This window comes from Macaca fascicularis, chromosome 2 (assembly GCF_037993035.2).
Source record: "Macaca fascicularis isolate 582-1 chromosome 2, T2T-MFA8v1.1".
NCBI lineage: Eukaryota > Metazoa > Chordata > Mammalia > Primates > Cercopithecidae > Macaca > Macaca fascicularis.
Window position 1 is genome coordinate 96,236,390 of NC_088376.1, and position 21,727 is coordinate 96,258,116.

General features: G+C 52.7%; 1 protein-coding gene and 2 non-coding genes across 17 annotated transcripts; all 3 read left to right on the top strand.

The window, feature by feature from the left end:
• The first annotated feature begins 532 nt into the window (after positions 1 to 532).
• On the top strand, positions 533 to 21,470 carry EIF4G1 (eukaryotic translation initiation factor 4 gamma 1). Of its 15 annotated transcripts, none has more exons than XR_012430924.1 (34): positions 533 to 663; positions 1,479 to 1,535; positions 1,752 to 1,845; positions 2,135 to 2,221; positions 2,716 to 2,736; positions 3,313 to 3,489; positions 3,703 to 3,802; positions 5,649 to 5,761; positions 6,592 to 6,684; positions 6,889 to 6,955; positions 7,254 to 8,069; positions 8,334 to 8,422; positions 8,515 to 8,701; positions 8,790 to 8,923; positions 9,052 to 9,210; positions 9,377 to 9,565; positions 9,752 to 9,949; positions 10,172 to 10,318; positions 10,849 to 11,085; positions 11,239 to 11,343; positions 11,450 to 11,609; positions 11,821 to 11,921; positions 12,796 to 12,898; positions 13,147 to 13,249; positions 13,481 to 13,713; positions 13,850 to 13,968; positions 14,093 to 14,265; positions 15,072 to 15,197; positions 15,350 to 15,576; positions 17,399 to 17,497; positions 17,605 to 17,739; positions 17,862 to 17,943; positions 18,080 to 18,220; positions 20,843 to 21,470. XR_012430924.1 is itself a non-coding variant. In XM_005546548.4 (34 exons), the coding sequence occupies exons 3-34, from the start codon at positions 1,786 to 1,788 to the stop codon at positions 21,022 to 21,024; spliced, it is 4,818 nt and encodes a 1,605-aa protein (XP_005546605.3). In that variant the 5' UTR covers positions 533 to 663; positions 1,479 to 1,535; positions 1,752 to 1,785; the 3' UTR covers positions 21,025 to 21,470. The 15 variants fall into 15 exon arrangements, 13 of the variants coding, with proteins under 13 accessions (XP_005546605.3, XP_005546607.3, XP_005546609.3 ...); XR_012430925.1 differs by having other exon boundaries at positions 9,380 to 9,565; XM_005546548.4 differs by having other exon boundaries at positions 15,350 to 15,431.
• Positions 8,125 to 8,203, top strand: LOC135969748 (small nucleolar RNA SNORD66). The gene has a single exon (XR_010585164.1). It is a non-coding gene; the product is annotated as a small nucleolar RNA SNORD66 (small nucleolar RNA).
• On the top strand, positions 11,666 to 11,741 carry LOC123572076 (small nucleolar RNA SNORD66). Its single transcript, XR_006696416.1, has one exon. It is a non-coding gene; the product is annotated as a small nucleolar RNA SNORD66 (small nucleolar RNA).
• Positions 21,471 to 21,727: the final 257 nt, after the last annotated feature.

The window sequence follows — 21,727 nt, forward strand, 5'->3', positions numbered from 1 at the left end:
CTAGAGTGAGGTGGCACAATCTCCGCTCACTGCAACCTCTGCTTCCCGGGGTCAAGCAATTCTCCTGCCTCAGCCTCCCGAGTAGCTGGGACTACAGGCACACGCCACCACGCCCCGGTAATTTTTGTATTTTTAGTGGAGACGAGGGTTCACCATGTTGGCCAGGATGGTCTCGATCTCTTGACCTCGTGATCCGCCCACCTTGGCCTCCAAAAGTGCTGGGATTACAAGCGTGAGCCACTGCGCCCGCCTTTTTTTTTTTTTGCCAAGTCTTTAATTTCAGTTTCTCAGGCCCCAACCAGCACTTCGCCTTGTACTTAGCATGCACTCAATAAATGGTTGCTTAAAGTATGAATGAACTGAAGAATCGCGGAACAGACAGAGACCCAGAGGGGAGTCGGTCCGGGAGTCTCAAAGTTCGGGAGGGGACACGGGGGCGGGCTGTGGCTGTCATGTGACGGGGCGGGGCAAATCCCATGTGCTCGGCGACGCAGAGCGCCCGGCGCGGCTCCGCCCCCTGCGCCGGTCACGTGGGGGCGCCGGCTGCGCCTGCGGAGAAGCGGTGGCCGCCGAGCGGGATCTGTGCGGGGAGCCGGAAATGGTTGTGGACTACGTCTGTGCGGCTGCGTGGGGCTCGGCCGCGCGGACTGAAGGAGACTGAAGGTAAAGCCGCCATGTCCGGGCCCGACCCGGCCCCCCCACCCCCTCCCCCCGCATCCGCCGCCATCCGGGCCGGGACCGGCCACCCTGCGCCGCCGCCCCGGCGCCCTAGCCCCGCGGCCCGAGCCCGGGCCCCGGCCCGCCAGGGCCCCGATCCCCGGCCCACGTGTGCCTGGCCCGGCCCGGCCTGGCTGCTGGGTGGGGGTGGGGAGCGCAGGGCCGGACTATGCGGGCCCCGCGGGCTGGGAGGGCGCCGGGTTCGTCGCAGCGAAATGCCACCTCGGCCTGACCCGAGGAGGCCCGGCAGCCCACGGGCGCAGGCACCACGGCTCCCGGCCCGCCGCCCCCTCCCCCCTTCGCGGCCGGGCCGCCGGGAAGTGACACGTTGTTCTTTGGCACTGGCCCGCGCTGCGCAAGGAGGGCGCAGGGGAGGGAGGAGGTGGCGGCGGGCAGGGAGGAGCCCCCGGCCCCGCCCGCCCTCCGGGCCGACCCTCACTTGCCTGAAACCGGCTCCTCGACGGCCGCCGCCCGCCTGGCCTTTTAGGGCCTGACTCCCGCCCTTCCTGGCCTACACTCCTGGGCGGCGGCAGGCCTAGCTTCTGGCCCAGTGCGGGTTCCCTGGCGGCAGGCGTATCTTGTGTGCCCCTGGGCCAGGCCCGAACCCGGTGTGCCCGGGTGGGGGGTGGGGACACCACGGCCGAAGCAGCTAGCTCCGTTCGTGATCCGGGAGCCTGGTGCCAGCGAGACCTGGAATTTCCGGTCTGGTTGGTCTTGGGCCCCGCGGAGCCAGGTTGATACCCCTCACCTCCCAACCCCAGGCCCTCGGATGCCCAGAACCTGTAGGCCGCACCGTGGACTTATTCTTAATCGAGGGGGTGAGTGAGGGGACTGTTTGAGTAGACCAGGGGTTGGTTGGAAGTGATGTGGGATTGACAGCATGTTGGTGGGGACAGGCTCTATCTTTTCTGCTTCACCCTCTTGGCATCTCTGGGACTCCGTATGGGACCCAGCCTTGCATCAACCCTTCTACCGCCCCATTTGCCTTAAGCTTGGGTCCTTTCCTCTTCCTGAGCGCCACTCTTTCCCAACAGGTGCTGGGGGGACCCTGATGTGGCACCAAATGAAATGAACAAAGCTCCACAGTCCACAGGCCCCCCACCCGCCCCATCCCCCGGACTCCCACAGGTAATTAGGGAGGAATTAGCAGGGGTGGGGGTGGGGGAGACCAGGCAGTCGGGCAGGAACAGGTTCCAGCCTCTGGATTTTCCTACCCCCATCTGTGTCAGGGCAAAGTGCAGCCGCCTGCTGCCAAATTGAGACAGGGCCCCTGGGCTGTCCCCGGGGGCTGTCACGGGGAGGGGGTATGTGGATTGTTAAGGCTCTTGCCGCAGATCTGCTCCCCTTATTTCACCAGCTTGGGTTTCTGCCCCACCTGGGCTTCCCCTCTTGCTGAACTCTGGTCTCCCCTCTTCAGCCAGCGTTTCCCCCGGGGCAGACAGCGCCGGTGGTGTTCAGTACGCCACAAGCGACACAAATGAACACGCCTTCTCAGCCCCGCCAGGTGAGGGGCTGTGGGGAGGGGAGTAGGGGTTCTGGGTGGGAGCAGTGGAAAGCTTTGGCCAATTTAGGCCTAAGATGGAAACTGGAGGCCCCGTACCTGGCCTTAATCCTCTGTGTTCTTTCATGCGGCTCTGCGCCTTGCCCTGTTGATTACTTACGGTGGCTGGTCCCTTGGATAGTATATTGTCAATGAGGGTGGCATTACTGGGATCCTAGTGCATCTAAGAATTGGGGGCAGTGCTTTGGGCCCTGCTGCCAACTCTTGCTTTCCTATTTGCTCCTTTTACCGGAGGCTGCCATTGCTCTATTGCTCTCTCTGCTTTCTCTTTGGACTGTGGTGAGGTAAACACTTCAGCTGGTCCTTGCCTTTCTCTGTTCCGCAACTTCTTCCTTACTAAGTGGGAGGATTCTTGTCCTGTCCTATTGCCTTCATTCCCTCCCCCCGCCATCACCTTGGGGATAATTCTCTTCTTTCCTGTCCCCATGTGCTCTCAGGGAGGATTCAGGTCTCTGCAGGTAATACCCCTTTCCTAACCCTGGACGGTCTCCTGGTCTCATCCTTACCCTCCATCCTAGTCAGGGGCTAGACACAGGGAATGGGAGTCTTCAGGGTGGTGACTTGTTTGGTGTCCAGGTTCTCAGTTGGACGCCGAGTGATGCATGTTAGGGGCTACATCTTGAAGAAGGCGCATCTGGGGACTGGGAGGCTGTTGCATGTTATGGTTAGCTCCTCATTACATGCTGGTGGAGCAGTGCATGCTGGGGGTATGTTGCCCGAAAGGGCCTTACTTAGGCATGATGCATCTGGGTGTTAGGAAGCCTCTGCAGAGGGGTAGTTTGGTACAGGTGACATGCGTAAGCATGGCAGTGAGAGAGTAAATCTATACAGGATGCAAACTGTACATCTGAATTTGGAGGGTGTGTGTGTGTTCAAGAAGCTGCTTAACCATTTGGTCAAGTGGTCTTGGAAGGATTGGTCTCGATGTTCTGAAGCCCACAGTACTTTCCAGGCTATAGAGACATTGTGGAGTGGCTATGTTTTGTCCACTTCTTCCTCTTTACAATGCCAACTGCTTTCCTCCCTCCTGACAGCACTTCTACCCTAGCCGGGCCCAGCCCCCGAGCAGTGCAGCCTCCCGAGTGCAGAGCGCAGCCCCTGCCCGCCCTGGCCCAGCTGCCCATGTCTACCCTGCTGGATCCCAAGTAATGATGATCCCTTCCCAGATCTCCTACCCAGCCTCCCAGGGGGCCTACTACATCCCTGGACAGGTGAGGCTGGGGGCTTGGAGCCTAGAAGCCACAGACCCATATACTTCTCACTTCCCTCACCCTGACCCTCCAGTTCCATTCCTTTTCCAGAGGTGGGACTTACTTCTGATCATTGCCCAGAGTTGGCTTGTCTTGTCTTGACCTCCATTCTTTTTGGAGTCTGATATGGAACTCATAGCTCCCTCAACTCCTTCTCTCCCCCTCCCCAACCAGGGGCGTTCCACATATGTTGTCCCGACACAGCAGTACCCTGTGCAGCCAGGAGCCCCAGGCTTCTATCCAGGTGCAAGCCCTACAGAATTTGGGACCTACGGTAAGCAGGGGAGGGAGTCGGAGGTGAGATCAAGCCCAAGGGAGCATGTAAACCCATCTGCTGATTTCTAAAGCAGAAGACCCTTCCCAGGCTTGGCTTTTGGTCTAAAAATGATAAAGTTAATAGGTGGTAGGGATTGGTGCTTAATATTTAACTGGTGTTGATTGTGGGGAGAAAATGTGATTCTATTGCCAGGAGAGTTTAGGGTCTTCCCCACATCAGGGAATGTAGAATCAGGTATCAGCCTGAGAGCCTGTTAGTAGGCTTTCCCTATGACACTTCTTCCATGGTTGGGAGCCCATGTAATGCAAATTCGGGAGGTTTTTGTAGCTATTTTTTATTTATATTCTAGGAAAGGATTAGTCTGTTCTTTATGGCAGTGGTTTCCAAGTGTTTTGATCACCTATCAGGAAAAGTTTTGAGTATGAATCTCTCATACACATATGTTTTTGTTTATATGTATGCAAAATTTAAACATACACTCGTGCTTGTCAAAAACAAAACAAGTGGAATTTAGGGATGAAGTTAAAGAATGCGTCCTGGCCGTGTGAGGGATCTTGCCTGTAATCCCAGCACTTTGGGAGGCAGGAGGACTGCTTAAGGCCAGGAGTTTGAGACCAGCCTGGGAAACATAGTGAGACCCTGTCTCTTTTAAAATTTAAGGGGGAGCTGAGTGTGGTGGCCCATGCCTGTAATCTCAGCACTTTGGGAGGCTGAGGCAGGTTAATCGCTTGAGGTCAGGAGTTGAGACCAGCCTGGCCAACATAGTGGAACCCCGTTTCTACTAAATTTTATTGTTATTTTTATTTTCTTTTTGAGACAGTCTCACTCTGTCACCCAGGCTGGAGTGTAGTGGCACAATCTTGGCTTTCTGCAGCCTCCACCTCCCAGGTTCAAGTGATTCTCCTGCCTCAGCCTCCCGAGCAGCTGGGATTACAGGCGTGTGCCACCACACCCAGCTAATTTTTGTATTTTTAGTAGAGACGGTGTTTCATCATGTTGACCAGGCTGTTCTCGAACTCCTGGCCTCAAGTGATCCACCTGCCTTGGCCTCCCAAAGTGCTGAGATTATAGGCGTGAGCCACCACGCCTGGCCCCGTCTCAACTAAAAATACAAAAATTAGTCGGGCGTGGTGGTGCAGTCTTGTAATCCCCACTATTCGGGAGGCTGAGGCAGGAGGATCACTTGAACCTGGGACGTGGAGGTTGCAGTGAACCAGGACTGTGCCACTGTATTCCAGCCTAGGCAACAGAGTGAGACTCCATCTCAAAAAAATGCATATATATTTAAGGGGAAAAAAAGAACGCACCCCACTTTGGAGATAGTTTGCTTTAAGGAATTAATTTTTCTTCATATTGAGCCTAGCTCATAATGTTACTTTGTTTCTTTGCCCCTTTGTAAAGGGCTGGAGACAGGAACTGGACTCAAGTTAAATGGAACAGGGTTGTCAAATCTCTTTCATTCCCAGCCAAAGACCTGGTTCTGTTTCAGGTTCAGAGTATGTGTGTACACGTTGATAGCGGGTGGGGTACCTACATGAGAGTACCTTGTACGGTAGAAGGACAGACATAAGTCCTCTTGGTTGCTGGTGTGTGGTGGGTAAGGAGTGCCTGCCTATGAGATGTGTGTATGTGTGTGTGTCAGTGTTAGGAATTCTTGTAAACGCAGTTCAGACTGGTTCCCCAGCTTTGACAGACACCTGATTCCCTGGGGGAGGAGGGCAGGGCAGGGCAAGGGGCCGGCTGTGGGTGTTGAGAGGTTTTGGGGTGGGAGGTGTCAAGCAGGCATTAGGATATGGTTGGGCCCTGACGCTACCACCATTCTTCTCCGTCCCCCTCCCCCAAGCTGGCGCCTACTATCCAGCCCAAGGGGTGCAGCAGTTTCCCACTGGTGTGGCCCCCGCCCCAGTTTTGATGAACCAGCCACCCCAGATTGCTCCCAAGAGGGAACGTAAGACGGTGAGTAGCAGCGAGGGGCTCCGGGACATCTGGGAAGGGGAGAATCAAGGTCAGATGCTGCTGGGACATTGTGCCGGAAAGAACAGTGACTTGAGGAAGGAGCTGAGAGTGGGCAGAGAATGGGGTCTGTGGAGGGCTCAGGTTCTTTGTAAGATACTAAGATTTTAGCATAGAAGCAGGTCATGGGAAGACTGAAGTGGCTAGCGAGGAAGTTCCTGTGAGACCTGGGTGCTGGGAGGTTGGAAGAACTGTGCTTGCTTTTGGGCTTCTGGTGGCTTGCCTTGGAAATGGTTTGTTTTCTGTGGCCCCAGCCCCCATCCCCACCCGGCCCCCCCCACAAGTCCTGGAAGCTCTCAAGGCCTCCGCCTCTGCTCAGTCCTCAAGCCCTGGGCGTGGTGCCCAGAATAGGGTGCCAGAGCTGGGGAAGCCGCTGAGTCACCCTGGCTCCACCTACTGGATCTGGGCCCTGCCCCCAGAGATCAGGCACACTAGCCACAAGTGAGCCGATTGGGTGCTAGATGGGGGTCTTGGGCCCCAGGGTGTGCAGCCACTGGCTTGGGGACTGCTGGTGGGGTAGGGATGAGGGAGGGAGGGGCATTGTGATGTACAGGGCTGCTTTGTGAGGTCAAGGGTCTCTTAAGGGTGGGAGCTAGGGCAGGGACTACAAGAGCAGCCAGATGGGCTGAAAGTGGAACTCAAGGGGTTTCTGGCACCTACCTACCTGCTTCCCAGTGTGGGGTGGGGAGTTGGCCCAGAGTCTTAAGAGTGGGGCAGGGTGGAGAGGTGGGCTCTTCCTGCTTCCCACTCATCCCATAACTTTCTTTCCCCAGATCCGAATTCGAGATCCAAACCAAGGAGGAAAGGATATCACGGAGGAGATCATGTCTGGGGCCCGCACTGCCTCCACACCCACCCCTCCCCAGGTACTGTCTGTTTTTTGAGCGATACCCTGACTGGGATGTCTGTTCTGCCCTGGACTCCCAAGTCTCTGGATCTTTTCTTTCAACTAAGGGATTTATTTCCCTGCTTTCCTGGATTTCTAGGCAGAGCTAAAGTAGAAATGGCTCTAGTAAAGAAGGGTTGTGGGACTCTTCAGTGCAAACTTGGTAACCCTTTGTGTCCTGCAGACGGGAGGCGGTCTGGAGCCTCAAGCTAATGGGGAGACGCCCCAGGTTGCTGTCATTGTCCGGCCAGGTAAGTAAGCGGGTGGGATGGAACTTTTACGGGGAAAGGGAATGTTGACAGTTTGCTGTCACCTCAATGCTGAGGTGGTGGAGTGACTTGAACTGGGTACCAGAGAAGGATGACTTAGATTTCAGGTCGTGGGATTTTGAGGGTGAATTGGGTTTTGGATGAAAGTGGAAGTATAGCTTAGGTGGGAGATGATGACGTGGGAGTGTTAAGTTGGAAATACCTTGGCTGGAGGATGGGGAGGAACAACAGCAGTGAAGCACTTGCCTTTAGTTGCTCATTCTTCCTTCCTATGGTGCAGATGACCGGTCACAGGGAGCAATCATTGCTGACCGGCCAGGGCTGCCTGGCCCAGAGCACAGCCCTTCAGAATCCCAGCCTTCGTCACCTTCTCCGACCCCATCACCATCCCCAGTCTTGGAACCGGGGTCTGAGCCTAATCTCGCAGTCCTCTCTATTCCTGGGGACACTATGGCAACTATACAAATGTCTGTAGAAGAATCAACCCCCATCTCCCGTGAAACTGGGGAGCCATATCGCCTCTCTCCAGAACCCACTCCTCTCGCCGAACCCATACTGGAAGTAGAAGTGACACTTAGCAAACCGGTTCCAGAATCTGAATTCTCTTCCAGTCCTCTCCAGGCTTCCACTCCTCTGGCATCTCACACAGTGGAAATTCATGAGCCTAATGGCATGGTCCCATCTGAAGATCTGGAACCAGAGGTGGAGTCCAGCCCAGAGCTTGCTCTTCCACCAGCTTGCCCCTCCGAATCCCCTGTGCCCATTGCTCCAACTGCCCAACCTGAGGAACTGCTCAACGGAGCCCCCTCGCCACCAGCTGTGGACTTAAGCCCAGTCAGTGAGCCAGAGGAGCAGGCCAAGGAGGTGACAGCATCAGTGGCGCCCGCCACCATCCTCTCTGCCACTCCAGCTATGGCTCCTTCAGCTACTTCCCCCGCTCAGGAGGAGGAAATGGAAGAAGAAGAAGAAGAAGAGGAAGAAGGAGAAGCAGGAGAAGCTGAGAGTGAGAAGGGAGGAGAGGAACTGCTCCCCTCAGAGAGCACCCCTGTTCCAGCCAACTTGTCTCAGAATTTGGAGGCAGCAGCGGCCACTCAAGGTAAGGATTGGTTGGGCAGTAGAGGTAGGGTGGGCTAGGGGATGTGGTTCCTTGCCCTCCTTGATGACCTCCCGTTTTTGCCATGTTTCTGGGTCATAGAGGCCCTGCAATGGAATCTAAGAACTAGATTAAGGACTTTTAAGCCTGAAGACTGTGATGCAAAGGGGAAATATGTACTTTGGCTGCTTTTTATTTCCCAGGGATTAAGGGTACTCCTTAAATTATTGGCAAAGACCCATGCTTTTATTTATTTTTTAAAATTAGTGGCAGTATCTGTGCCAAAGAGGAGACGGAAAATTAAGGAGCTAAATAAGAAGGAGGCTGTTGGAGACCTTCTGGATGCCTTCAAGGAGGTAAGGGAGCAGAAAACGGAAGGGGAGAGGGCCAAGTTGAGGTATGGAACAGTGGTCATTGTGCAACCAAAACTGGTGTTCTGTTGTTCTAGGCAAACCCGGCAGTACCAGAGGTGGAAAATCAGCCTCCTGCAGGCAGCAATCCAGGCCCAGAGTCTGAGGGCAGTGGTGTGCCCCCACGTCCTGAGGAAGCAGATGAGACCTGGGACTCAAAGGAAGACAAAATTCACAATGCTGAGAACATCCAGCCCGGGGAACAGAAGTATGAATATAAGTCAGGTATGCTGAAGAAAGGGTTGAGAATGACTTGAGTTTTCTTATTAGGGCCAGAGAAGACAGTATGATTGCTTCATTCTCTTCCTCGCAGATCAGTGGAAGCCTCTAAATCTAGAGGAGAAAAAACGTTACGACCGTGAGTTCCTGCTTGGTTTTCAGTTCATCTTTGCCAGTATGCAGAAGCCAGAGGGATTGCCCCATATCAGTGATGTGGTGCTGGACAAGGTTAGTGGCTTGAGTCAGGGAGGGGACGATAAGTTTGTGCTGGATGGATTGGGGAGGAGCCTGAGGTCCTGAAAGAGTAGTCAACTGCTCTAGCCTGCTTCTAAGACCTTTTCCTGTCCTCTTTGCAGGCCAATAAAACACCACTGCGACCACTGGACCCCACTAGACTACAAGGCATAAATTATGGCCCAGACTTCACTCCATCCTTTGCCAACCTTGGCCGGCCAGCCCTTAGCACCCGTGGGCCCCCAAGGGGTGGGCCAGGTGGGGAGCTGCCCCGAGGGCCGGTGAGTGGGGCTGGGTAAAGGGGCAGGTGGGTAAGGAGTGGGAGTGGATGATTCCCCTGTGTCTCAGTGCTGACGGGGAGGGTTTTGCCCTGGAGGCGTGTAGTAGTGGTATCACATATTGTGCTGACTAGTTCCACGTCCCCTCTTGTCTTCATCTCTTGCTTAGCAGGCTGGCCTGGGACCCCGGCGCTCTCAGCAGGGCACCCGAAAAGAACCACGCAAGATCATTGCCACAGTGTTAATGACCGAAGATATAAAACTGAACAAAGCAGAGAAAGCCTGGAAACCCAGCAGCAAGCGGACGGCAGCTGATAAGGACCGAGGGGAAGAGGATGCTGATGGCAGCAAAACCCAGGTACTGGCGAGTCCTGCTTTTGGTCTCTCTCCATTTCTTTTCCATGTCTGCTGTCAGTGCCCTCTTTGCTGCTTTTTGTCCTTATCAGTAGCATCTGTCATGCCTAAGTCCCCACCACTCTCTCCTGTCCCTCTGAACAGCCTGTTCTGAGACCCTCACTGGAACTCTTGTCTCCTCTTCCTCCAGGACCTATTCCGCAGGGTGCGCTCCATCCTGAATAAGCTGACACCCCAGATGTTCCAGCAGCTGATGAAGCAAGTGACGCAGCTGGCCATTGACACCGAGGAACGCCTCAAAGGGGTCATTGACCTCATTTTTGAGAAGGCCATTTCAGAGCCCAACTTCTCTGTGGCCTATGCCAACATGTGCCGCTGCCTCATGGCGGTTAGTTTCCACTGGGTTCTAAATCTTATGGTCTAGTTGCCCATTTCTATTCCCAAGACTCCTTGAGTCCAGCTTCTTGGTTCTCCTCCAACTTGCACCTCTTCCAGCTGGAAGGAGGCACAGCTGGGGCCAGATATCTTCCTGGGTCAGGTAGTTAAAGGCTCTTGGAGGGCCTTCCCTGCCCAGTACTAGTCTGAGTGTGACATTCTCTCCGACCTGCAGCTGAAAGTGCCCACTACGGAAAAGCCAACAGTGACTGTAAACTTCCGAAAGCTGTTGTTGAATCGATGTCAGAAGGAGTTTGAGAAAGACAAAGATGATGATGAGGTTTTTGAGAAGAAGCAAAAAGAGATGGATGAAGCTGCTACGGTGAGAGAAAACCCACTACCGATTCCACTCCCCACTTAGCTCCTTCCCTCACCCAGATTCTACTCAACTGTAGAATTTGGAATGGAAATAGTGGTGTCTTGGGGATTTCTCTGGCTCAGAACTTTTTTTTTTCCTTTTTGAGACAGAGTCTCGCTCTGTCACCGAGGCTGGAGTGCAGTGGCGTGATCTTGGCTAGCCTCCACCTCCCGAGTTCAAGCGACTCTCCTGCCTCAGCCTCCCAAGTAGCTGGGATTACAGGCATGTGCCACCATACCTGGCTAATTTTTTTGCATTTTTAGTAGAGACGGGGTTTTACCATGTTGGCCAAGCTGGTCTCAAACTCCTGACCTCAAGTGATCTGTCTGCCTCGGTCTCCCAAAGTGGTGGGATTACAGGCATGAGCCACTATGCCCAGCCAGCCTGCCTCAGGACTGAGTGCTTATTGCTAAGTTTGGATATCCAGGTAGAAAAGGGTTTTAGCAGAGTGGCTGGCTATCTTTTTGACACAATCCCTGTCATGTGAATGGCAGGCAGAGGAACGAGGACGCCTTAAGGAAGAGCTGGAAGAGGCTCGGGACATAGCCCGGCGGCGCTCTTTAGGGAATATCAAGTTTATTGGGGAGTTGTTCAAGCTGAAGATGTTAACAGAGGCAATAATGCATGACTGTGTGGTCAAACTGCTTAAGAACCATGATGAAGAGTCCCTTGAGTGCCTTTGTCGTCTGCTTACCACCATTGGCAAAGACCTGGACTTTGAAAAAGCCAAGGTAGAGGTTCTTGCATCTGGAGGGGGATGGGCTGAAGCATGCGGGGCTCACTGAGCCACAGGGACGAGGCGGAAGGCCTGAGGGGAGGGGTGGGGCCTGCAGTTATAGGTGAGACATGAGAAGTTCCTGGTCTGATGCCTTTCTCCTCCATAGCCCCGAATGGATCAGTATTTCAACCAGATGGAAAAAATCATCAAAGAAAAGAAGACGTCATCCCGCATCCGCTTTATGCTGCAGGACGTGCTGGATCTGCGAGGGGTGTGTGTCCCCCTCCTCCCCACTGCCAGCCTGCTGCCTCCAGTTTCTGACACTGTCTTGTCTGGCCTTCCCTGACATCATCGTGACTGGCCTTCTGTCTCCACAGAGCAATTGGGTGCCACGCCGAGGGGATCAGGGTCCCAAGACCATTGACCAGATCCATAAGGAGGCTGAGATGGAAGAACATCGAGAGCACATCAAAGTGCAGCAGCTCATGGCCAAGGGCAGTGACAAGCGTCGGGGTGGCCCTCCAGGCCCGCCCATCAGTGAGTTCCAGGCTGGGATTGAGAAGGGAGCAGTGAAGAGACTGGGAGGTTATACTTTCCTCTGATGACTTCCTGTTAGTGCCACGTGTCTGGGCCACTGAGACCCCATGATGGAACTGAGGATCTGAGGAAGGGAGGCTGGGGGTGGCCCAAGGGGAAGGGGCTGCTAAGGTTTATTCATTATTCCAGTATGCCCCTCTTTTTGTGTCAGGCCGTGGACTTCCACTTGTGGATGATGGTGGCTGGAACACAGTTCCCATCAGCAAAGGTAGCCGCCCCATTGACACCTCACGACTCACCAAGATCACCAAGGTAGGGGTGTGTGTGGGAGTGGGTGATTCAACTCAGGTTTAGATCTTCGTCCCCTCACTTTTCTTTTTTTTTTTTTTTTTTTTTTGAGACGGAGTCTTGCTCTGTCGCCCAGGCTGGAGTGCAGTGGCCGGATCTCGGCTCACTGCAAGCTCTGCCTCCCGGGTTCACGCCATTCTCCTGCCTCAGCCTCCTGAGTAGCTGGGACTACAGGCGCCCGCCACCTCGCCCGGCTAGTTTTTTGTATTTTTTAGTAGAGATGGGGTTTCACCGTGTTAGCCAGGATGGTCTCCATCTCCTGACCTCGTGATCCACCCGTCTCGGCCTCCCAAAGTGCTGGGATTACAGGCTTGAGCCACCACGCCCGGCCGTCCCCTCACTTTTCTAAGGTTGAGAAGGTGACAACTAAATGTTTCCTCTTAGACTAACTGGTTGGATTGGTAGAGACAGTACTGCCAGCTGTAGAGGGAGGGTGGTACTCCCATTAGTCTGGACCAGTGTTTGGCAAACACACACACGTGCCAGATCCAGCCCATTCATACATCCCAGGACCCAGTAGTGGGTTTTTACATTTTAAAGTTGTGAAAAATTAAAAAGTGAATGATAATTTATGCTGTGGAAATTAAGTAAAATGTAAATGTCAGTGTCCATGAAGTTTTATTGGAACACAGTCACAGCCATGCCTTTATCATCTACAGCTGGTTTCATGCTGCTGTGGCAGAAATGAGTAGTTGCAATAGAGACTGGCCCTTTATTAAAAAAGGTTTTCTGATCCCTGGACTGGGCCGTGCACTACCTGTTTGGCTGCATGTGGTGGTGCTGGCCAAGGGACTCACCCAGGTTAGACCTATGACTCTACTCCCCTTTTCTTCTTCAGCCTGGCTCCATCGATTCTAACAACCAGCTCTTTGCACCTGGAGGGCGACTGAGCTGGGGCAAGGGCAGCAGCGGAGGCTCAGGAACCAAGCCCTCAGACGCAGGTACGGAGGCAGTGTCAGGAGCTGGGTGGTCCGTCAGAGCTCCCTTGAGGACAGAGCCTTTCCTGTTAGAGAGGCTTTCAGTACAAGGTAGTTAGGCAATGTAGGCAATAGAGGAGGTTTGTGTTGTGGTTCCAGGGATTGAACTGCTTTACTTTTGGGACTGGGACCAAGTGTCTTAAACTGGCAAGTAGGGGATAAAATGCAGGAAAGGAGAAAAATATTTTAATACGGATTTTCTGCATCCCCAGCATCAGAAGCTGCTCGCCCAGCTACTAGTACTTTGAATCGCTTCTCAGCCCTTCAACAAGCGGTTCCCACAGAAAGCACAGATAATAGGCGTGTGGTGCAGAGGTGAGGTTTCCTGGATGTCTTTGTTATTCACACTGGGGGTACCATGATTGGGTTCTGGTTGTTGCCATGGGATGGAAATTCTTCATACCTGTCCTGGTTGGAGCCCTTGGGTTAGATTGGGGCATATTCATTATGCCAAGAACAAGGCCCAACAGTTGCTTAGCATGTTGTGTAATTATATGAGTGCCTGAGCAGTGCAAGTGAGTGAAAATGTGCCTGTCTTTCTTCCAGGAGTAGCTTGAGCCGGGAACGAGGCGAGAAAGCTGGGGACCGGGGAGACCGCCTAGAGCGGAGTGAACGGGGAGGGGACCGTGGGGACCGGCTTGATCGTGCGCGGACACCTGCTACCAAGCGGAGCTTCAGCAAGGAAGTGGAGGAGCGGAGTAGAGAACGGCCCTCCCAGCCTGAGGGGCTGCGCAAAGCAGCTAGCCTCACGGAGGATCGGGACCGTGGGCGGGATGCCGGTGAGAGTCTGGGAGAGGAATGGAGGGAAAAGTGTTGGCTGCCTTGGGACTAGCTGGTCCCCGCTTTTTGAGAGCTCTGAATCTTGTTTGCTGGGAAGACTAAAAAGTCTCTCTAATCTGTGTTCTCTTCCCACAGTGAAGCGAGAAGCTACCCTACCCCCAGTGAGCCCCTTGAAGGCAGCACTCTCTGAGGAGGAGTTAGAGAAGAAATCCAAGGCTATCATTGAGGAATATCTCCATCTCAATGACATGAAAGTAGGCAGTGGGAGCGGTGTGTGATTGAGGAGTGGGCAGGAAGGGATCATGCTGGCAGGCATGGGGTGCATTGTGTGGGTCAGACAGTGACTGGTCTCTTCCTGCTGTGCCCTGCGCCCCTCAGGAGGCAGTCCAATGTGTGCAGGAGCTGGCCTCACCCTCCCTGCTCTTCATCTTTGTACGGCATGGTGTTGAGTCTACGCTGGAGCGCAGTGCCATTGCTCGTGAGCATATGGGGCAGCTGCTGCACCAGCTGCTCTGTGCTGGACACCTGTCTACTGCTCAGTACTACCAAGGGTATGACCAACTTCTCTGGGCCTCCCACTTTTACAGACCCACAATTTTTTACCTCCTTTTTGGGACCCTTGGAACCTTGCATAAGAATATAGGTTCCCTGGCTGGGTGTGGTGAGTCACACCTGTCTTCCCCAACACTTTGGGAGGCCAAGGTGGGTTGGATTGCTAGAGGATCACATGAGGTGGGGAGTTCTAGACCAGCCTGGCCAACATGGTGAAACCCTGTCTCTAGTAATAATACAAAAATTAGCCGGGCGTGGTGGTGCAGTAATCCCAGCTACTCAGGGTACTGAGGCAGAAGAATCGCTTGAACCCGGGAGGTTCAAGGGAGGCCACCTCTGTGTCCTTAGCTTGAGATCATTGTCCCCATGTCTAGAAAGTGTTCCTGGGGGCCAGGCACAGTGGCTCATGCCTGTAATCCCAGCACTTTGGGAGGCCGAGGCGGGCGGATCACAAGGTCAGGAGATCGAGACCATCCTGGCTAACACGGTGAAACCCCGTCTCTACTAAAAATGCAAAAAATTAGCCGGGCGTGGTGGCGGGCGCCTGTGGTCCCAGCTACTCGGGAGACTGAGGCAGGAGAATGGCATGAACCCTGGAGGCGGAGCTTGCAGTGAGCCGAGAGCGCACCACTGCACTCAAGCCTGGGCGACAGAATGAGACTCTGTCTCAAACAAACAAAAAAATAAAACTAAAAGAAAATGTTCCTGGGGGTTCCATAGTTGATCCCTTAGCCATGCCATGTTGCCCCAGAAGGAAGAGTGGGGACCTGGCCTAGAATGTCTTGACTTTGAATTCCCTTTGCAGGCTGTATGAAATCTTGGAATTGGCTGAGGACATGGAAATTGACATCCCCCACGTGTGGCTCTACCTAGCGGAACTGGTAACACCCATTCTGCAGGAAGGTGGGGTGCCCATGGGGGAGCTGTTCAGGTAAGTCCCCTGGGTGGAATTCAGGGGAGGTAAAGACCAGAGGAAAGGTGGTAGGGAAATGTGCTGGGTTGGATACCCGGGTTTGGAGGGAGATGGAGAAGTGGCGAGAGAACTGTGGAGGCTGTCAACATTAGGTTTTTCTCTTCTTGTAGGGAGATTACAAAGCCTCTGAGACCACTGGGCAAAGCTGCTTCCCTGTTGCTGGAGATCCTGGGCCTCCTGTGCAAAAGCATGGTGAGTGAGGGCCAGGAATCCAGAGATGCCTCCCACGGTGTGGTTTTGGCTGTTTGCTGTGGCCCTGAAGCTTCATGGTCCATTGGTGGAGTGGAGTGATGGTGATGGCAGGACTGTGTTGGTACCTGGGAGAGGAAATACTGAGGTGGGCCATCTCCCGCACACCAGTTCCTATCATGAGTTCTGGCCAAGACTGGAGGAGAATGGCAGTCTAAGACCCTATGCCCATGATTGATGCATTTATTTATTCATTTATTGAACTAGGGTTTTGTTGATCATTTATTGTATATTAAGCACTAGGGATACAGCAATGAATAAAACATAAGAAACAAGTTGGTAGAGAAAAAGGAAGAAATGACGGCTTGATAAAAACAGTAAAGTGTGAAATAAAATAGTTGAAGTAGAGTGGAGTATCTTAAGTACTGTGGGGTTGCAAAGGAATATTTCACAATATCTGTGACAGCAGGCTTTCCTCAGGGTGCCGAGGTGGCTTTGTGAAAGTTAATTGGTAACTAGCAAATGTAAAGGCAAAAAGATGGGGAAAAGTAAGTTGAGTGTGGTACTTAGTGGAAGTGAGAAGTTGGGGTGAGTGTGTGCAGTTTCAAGGGTTCAGCCATCTTGAACCTGGAGGAATCACACTTGGGATTTAAAGGAATTGTTATGTCAACATCACTTAATTCTTTTAAATAGATGTGTACCAGGACAAGTTGTTGTTTTTTAACAACAGATAAGTGTATTGAACTATTTGTGTATTTCATCCACTCCAAGGTGCCATAGATTATAAGACATTCTTTATGCGCTGTTAAGAAAGAAAAGACTGGGCCGGGTGTGGTAATTCTAGCACTTTGGGAGGCTGAGGCAGGTGGATCACCTGAGGTCAGGAGTTGGAAACCAGCCTGGCCAACATGATGAAACTCTGTCTCTACAAAAAATACAAAAAAGTTAGCTGGGCCTGGTGGTGCGCACCTGTAGTCCCAGCTACTCGGGAGGCTGAAGCAGGAGAATTGCTTAAACCCAGAAGGGGCAGGTTGCAGTGAGCCAAGATTGTGCCACTGCACTCCAGCCTGGGCGACAGAGCAAGACTCCATCTCAAAATAAAAAAAGATATATATTGGCCGTAAGATAACTTTTAGTTAAAATATGAAAAAAATGGACATGTTTTAAAATATATGAACTGCAATAATCTTGCTAAGGGCCAGTGCTATCATTCTGTTATAAAGAAAAGAATGATGTCTTCATAGTCTGTTGTCTCTTGCAGAAAATGCACTCAGACTGCTGGTTTTATGAGGATTTTTTAATTCATGTTAGGGGTGGGGTGTATCTGTGTCTAACATTTTCTGGGTTTAAGAAACAAGCATACTTGTTAGAAGTTGTCCCTTCCTAGAGGACTTTACGTCGTTTTTCCTACTCTGGTGTCATAGCACTGTGGTGGACAAGTTCTCTTTTATTTTATTTTATTTATTTATTTTTTCGAGACAGTCTCACTCTGTCGTCCAGGCTGGAGTACAGTGGCATGATCTCAGCTCACTGCAACCCTCGCCTTGGGTTCAAGCGATTCTCCTGCTTCAGCCTCCTGAGTAGCTGGGATTACAGGCACCCACCACCACGCCTGGCTAATTTTTATATTTTCTGTAGAGACAGGGTTTCGCCATGTTGGTCAGGCTGGTGTCCAACTCCTGACCTCAGGTGATCTCCCACTTCCACCTCTCAGAGTGCTAGGATTACAGGTGTGAGCCACCATACCTGGGATGAGTTCTTACTTGGGTGGTTATTTGACTGACGTCTGTGCCCTGCACTAGACTATAGGAATGGAAGGGCTGTGCCTGTTAGTACTTCTATAGCATCTTTAACGCCTAGCAGGTACCTAGTAGGCTTTCAGTAAATATTTGTTGGATTCATGTGGTAGAGCTGTTGGGTCCTTGGAGAGAGAGAGCATTGGTAAGTTGGGTTGGTCTTGTGTTTTCCAGGGTCCTAAAAAGGTGGGGATGCTGTGGCGAGAAGCCGGGCTTAGCTGGAAGGAATTTCTACCTGAAGGCCAGGACATTGGTGCATTCATCGCTGAACAGGTTTGGGGCTGGAGTTGGGTTAATTCTAGCATTTGAGACTGGCCAGTCTTCTTTCGTGTCTCACGTTGGCAACCTTACCTCTTAACTGCGGGCCTTTTCCATTGCAGAAGGTGGAGTATACTCTGGGAGAGGAGTCGGAAGCCCCTGGCCAGAGGGCACTCCCCTCCGAGGAACTGAACAGGCAGCTGGAGAAGCTGCTGAAGGAGGGTAGCAGTAACCAGCGGGTGTTCGACTGGATAGAGGTAGGTTTCTCCTGGATATCGGTAAAGGAGAGGTAGTTCTTAGGGTGGGGCTGGGGGGTAGCAAGAATGAAGACCGAAGGGCACAATTCAGAGTTGCGGGGTCATTTGTTTCTCCCGTATAGGCCAACCTGAGTGAGCAGCAGATAGCATCCAACACGTTAGTTCGAGCCCTCATGACGGCTGTCTGCTATTCTGCAATTATTTGTAAGAGGAACCAGGGAGATGGAGGGGCAAGGGTGGGCCTGACAGACAAGTGGAGGGAGGTGGGTGTCAGCCTTGGCCTCCCAGTTCTGAACCGGGGTAAGGGTATATTGCTCCACTCATCCCTGTCTTCTTGTAGTTGAGACTCCCCTGCGAGTGGACGTTGCAGTGCTGAAAGCGCGAGCGAAGCTGCTGCAGAAATACCTGTGCGATGAGCAGAAGGAGCTGCAGGCACTCTACGCCCTCCAGGCCCTTGTAGTGACCTTAGAACAGCCTCCCAGTAAGAGCCAGGCCACGGGGACAGGGGGTGGGGTGGAGGGACTTCCAGACAGCAGGGCATCAGACCCTTCATGGAAGGGTCTTAACCCAGGAAAGGTAGGTAGTCATTAGAGAGCAAAATGCCCTCAGGGTTTCATTCCTTCCTCTTAATGTTTGTGTTGTGTTGTTCCTACCAGTGGAAGGAGTTAGCCTTGAAGGTTAATTGACTGCCTGTTTTGTGCCTAGCTATGTGTTTGATGCCAACAGTGCAGAGGTGATAAATGATAGGATCTTCTCAGTACCATGTGCCCCCATGGCGTGGCACAGGACTGAAATGCTTTGCTTACCTTGCCTCATGTAGTCCTCACAAATGTTTAGGGTAGATGGTATTACCCCTATTTTCCACATGAGGAGACCGAGGTTTCAGTGAACATGTCTCAGGCTATGCATTCAGCACATAGGTATGTGTCAGGGCACTGGCATGCTCACAGAAAGGAAGCCGAGCAATTTCCTGTGCTGGCATGGAGTTAGTACTGCGAGCAATGAGCCTGGGAAGACGGGTCCTGTTGGAGGGAGGACACCTGGTCTGAGGGATAATGGGTGGGAATTCGCTCCACAACAACTGGGAAGGTGGCGGGGAGAATGCTTGAAACGAGGGCACTGTGTGTGTTCTTTCTACCTGTGGTAGGGAGAACTTGACATAGGGAAAAGAAATACTGAAGAAAGGCCAGTGTGGGACAGCACAGCAGCCAGTCCTAAGTGAGGCAAGATGGGGCTGAAGAGAGGGATGTGGGCCTGACCACACAGGGCCAGGTGTAAGCCATGGCCAGAGTCTGGGGCTTATTTAGTCTGAGGGCAAGAAAAGGCCTTTGTGGGATTTTAAGCAAAGAATAAAGGAATTTGATTTTAGTGTTTAGATCATGCTGGTCATAGAGGGAAGAGTGATTTGGAATGGGGTGAGAGTGGATGTGGCAGCGTTAGCACCAGTGGCTCAGCCTTGCTGGTGACAGTGGAGAAGAGTGGGCAAATCAAGAGATACTTAGGAAATGGAGTTGGCAGCTTTTAGTTACACTGGTCTGGGGAGGGGCCATGAGAGATTAGAAGTCATGGATGACTCCCAGGATGGTTTTAAATCATGGTGCATTTAGAGGCCATAGTGTGATGGCGGCATTTGCTGGGGTAGGCAGTGCTGGATCAAGTTGAGTTGTAGTCCTTGAGTAAGGGAATCAAGAGATGTCAGCTCGATAGCTGGGGTATCTGGGTCCTTTTGGAAAAGAAGAGGTCAGGGCAGGAGGCAGCTTTGTGAAATGCTGGCACAGGGTAACTTATATGCAAGTCATAAGAGGATATGGGCTTGCCTGAGGGAGAGTGATAAGGGCCTGAGATACAGCCCCAAGGAGGTGGAGCAGACATACTGGTAGGGACTGAAAGAGGACAGGCCCCTCTGAACAACCAAGGACAGAAATTTGAGGAGAGGGATGTGGTTGGTAATGCTAGATGCTGCTGTGAGCGTTTGTAGGAGCAGGCCTGAAAATGCAGGATGTCTGGAATATAAAATCAGAGGCCACCCTGGCAAAAACAGTATTTAGTGGGGCGGGGGATAGATTCTGGGTCGGAAAGGACTGAGAAATATTTAAGTGAGACAGAAGGGAAAACATCAAGTGTAGACAAAATCTTTAATTAGCTGTAATATAGTGGTTGAAAACGGGTTTTTGTTTTTAGGTGGGAGAAACTCGGGCTTGAAAATACAGGGCAGAGTGCCTAATCGATTGGATGAGGTCCCTGGGTGGGTATGCATGGGATTTGGAGTGTAAGAATGGGATAAGTGAAGGTTCTGCCCTGCTGTGGCCGGTTGCTGTGGGGTGGGGGTAGCAGGTGACTGTGCCCATAGGCAGAGTTTGTGACTTTGAGCCCGGGCATGCCCTGCAGAACATCCTGGCTTGAAGCATTTCATAGATGGCTTGGTTTGGAAAGACTGGTACTGCCTTGTGGGCACTGGGGTGGGTGTGTTTCAGGAGTTATAGGACACGTGCTTGGGAAGGCCACCCAGCAGCTAGGGGTTGAGGAGAAAGAGGGTCCAAACAGGTGATGCTTGAGTTGAGTCCTGAAGGAACGTGACAAGACGAAGTTTCCGGCAAAGGATATAGCATCCACAAAAGTGTCAAGGCCAGAGAAGGTGTGTAGAGGAAATGTGTGCGGAAGGAAGGGAAATTGAGATCAGGAGTTGTCAGGATCTGTTTGGGGGGCAGTGAATTTTCAGGTTACATGTAGCATATATATAGGACTTCTATGTATGATATATATATAGGACTTTCAGCGATTTCCTAAATTCAGGAGTACCAATTCTGAATATAGTTTTCTCCATTAAATACACCATGGGCAGAGACGTTTCAGGCTGCCAAGGTGAGGCTGAGCAAGTTTGTAAGGTTTTTCCGATGGCCAAGTGACTCATTGCTGTGCAGCGGTCTCTCAGATCATGAGATTAGCATCCTGTCAGAGGCCTAGTCACTCTGGAATGGTCACAAATGTCAGGATGGTGCGTCAGGGCCTTGTTTGAACAGTGGAGCCTGGGAGGGGTCCCTGGGGGGGTGGGCTGGGGTGGCAGTGGTGGGTCACCTCTAACTGTTGTCCTGCCTGCTTGCAGACCTGCTGCGGATGTTCTTTGATGCGCTCTATGACGAGGACGTGGTAAAGGAGGATGCCTTCTACAGTTGGGAGAGTAGCAAGGACCCCGCAGAGCAGCAGGGCAAGGGTGTGGCCCTTAAATCTGTCACAGCCTTCTTCAAGTGGCTCCGTGAGGCAGAGGAGGAGTCTGACCACAACTGAGGGCTGGTGGGGCCGGGGACCTGGAGCCCCATGGACACACAGATGGCCCGGCTAGCCGCCTGGACTGCAGGGGGGCGGCAGCAGCGGCGGTGGCAGTGGGTGCCTGTAGTGTGATGTGTCTGAACTAATAAAGTGGCTGAAGAGGCAGGATGGCTTGGGGCTGCCTGGGGCCCCCCTCCAGGATGCCACCAGGTGTCCCTCTCCTCCCCCTGGGGCACAGAGATATATTATATATAAAGTCTTGAAATTTGGTGTGTCTTGGGGTGGGGAGGGGCACCAACGCCTGCCCCTGGGGTCCTTTTTTTTATTTTCTGAAAATCACTCTCGGGACTGCCGTCCTCGCTGCTGGGGGCATATGCCCCAGCCCCTGTACCACCCCTGCTGCTGCCTGGGCAGGGGGAAGGGGGGGCACGGTGCCTGTAATTATTAAACATGAATTCAATTAAGCTCACTGCCTCTCTGCTTTGTGGCCTGCTCCCTCTAGAGAAGGTGTGTATAGGTGGGGATCCTTCCCAGAGCTGGCACTGTAGCGCTGTTCCCTGTAACCTGGCACCCCTCCTGCCTCTTCCCCTGTCCATGATTGCAGGGATCTGAGGTTTCCCAGAAGGTTGGGCCCTCAGGTGGGCTTGATGGTGCCCTCCTGGTCCGGAGAGAAGGGAGATTAGTGATAGGACATTCTTGCTAGACTGCTCTCCTACCAGAA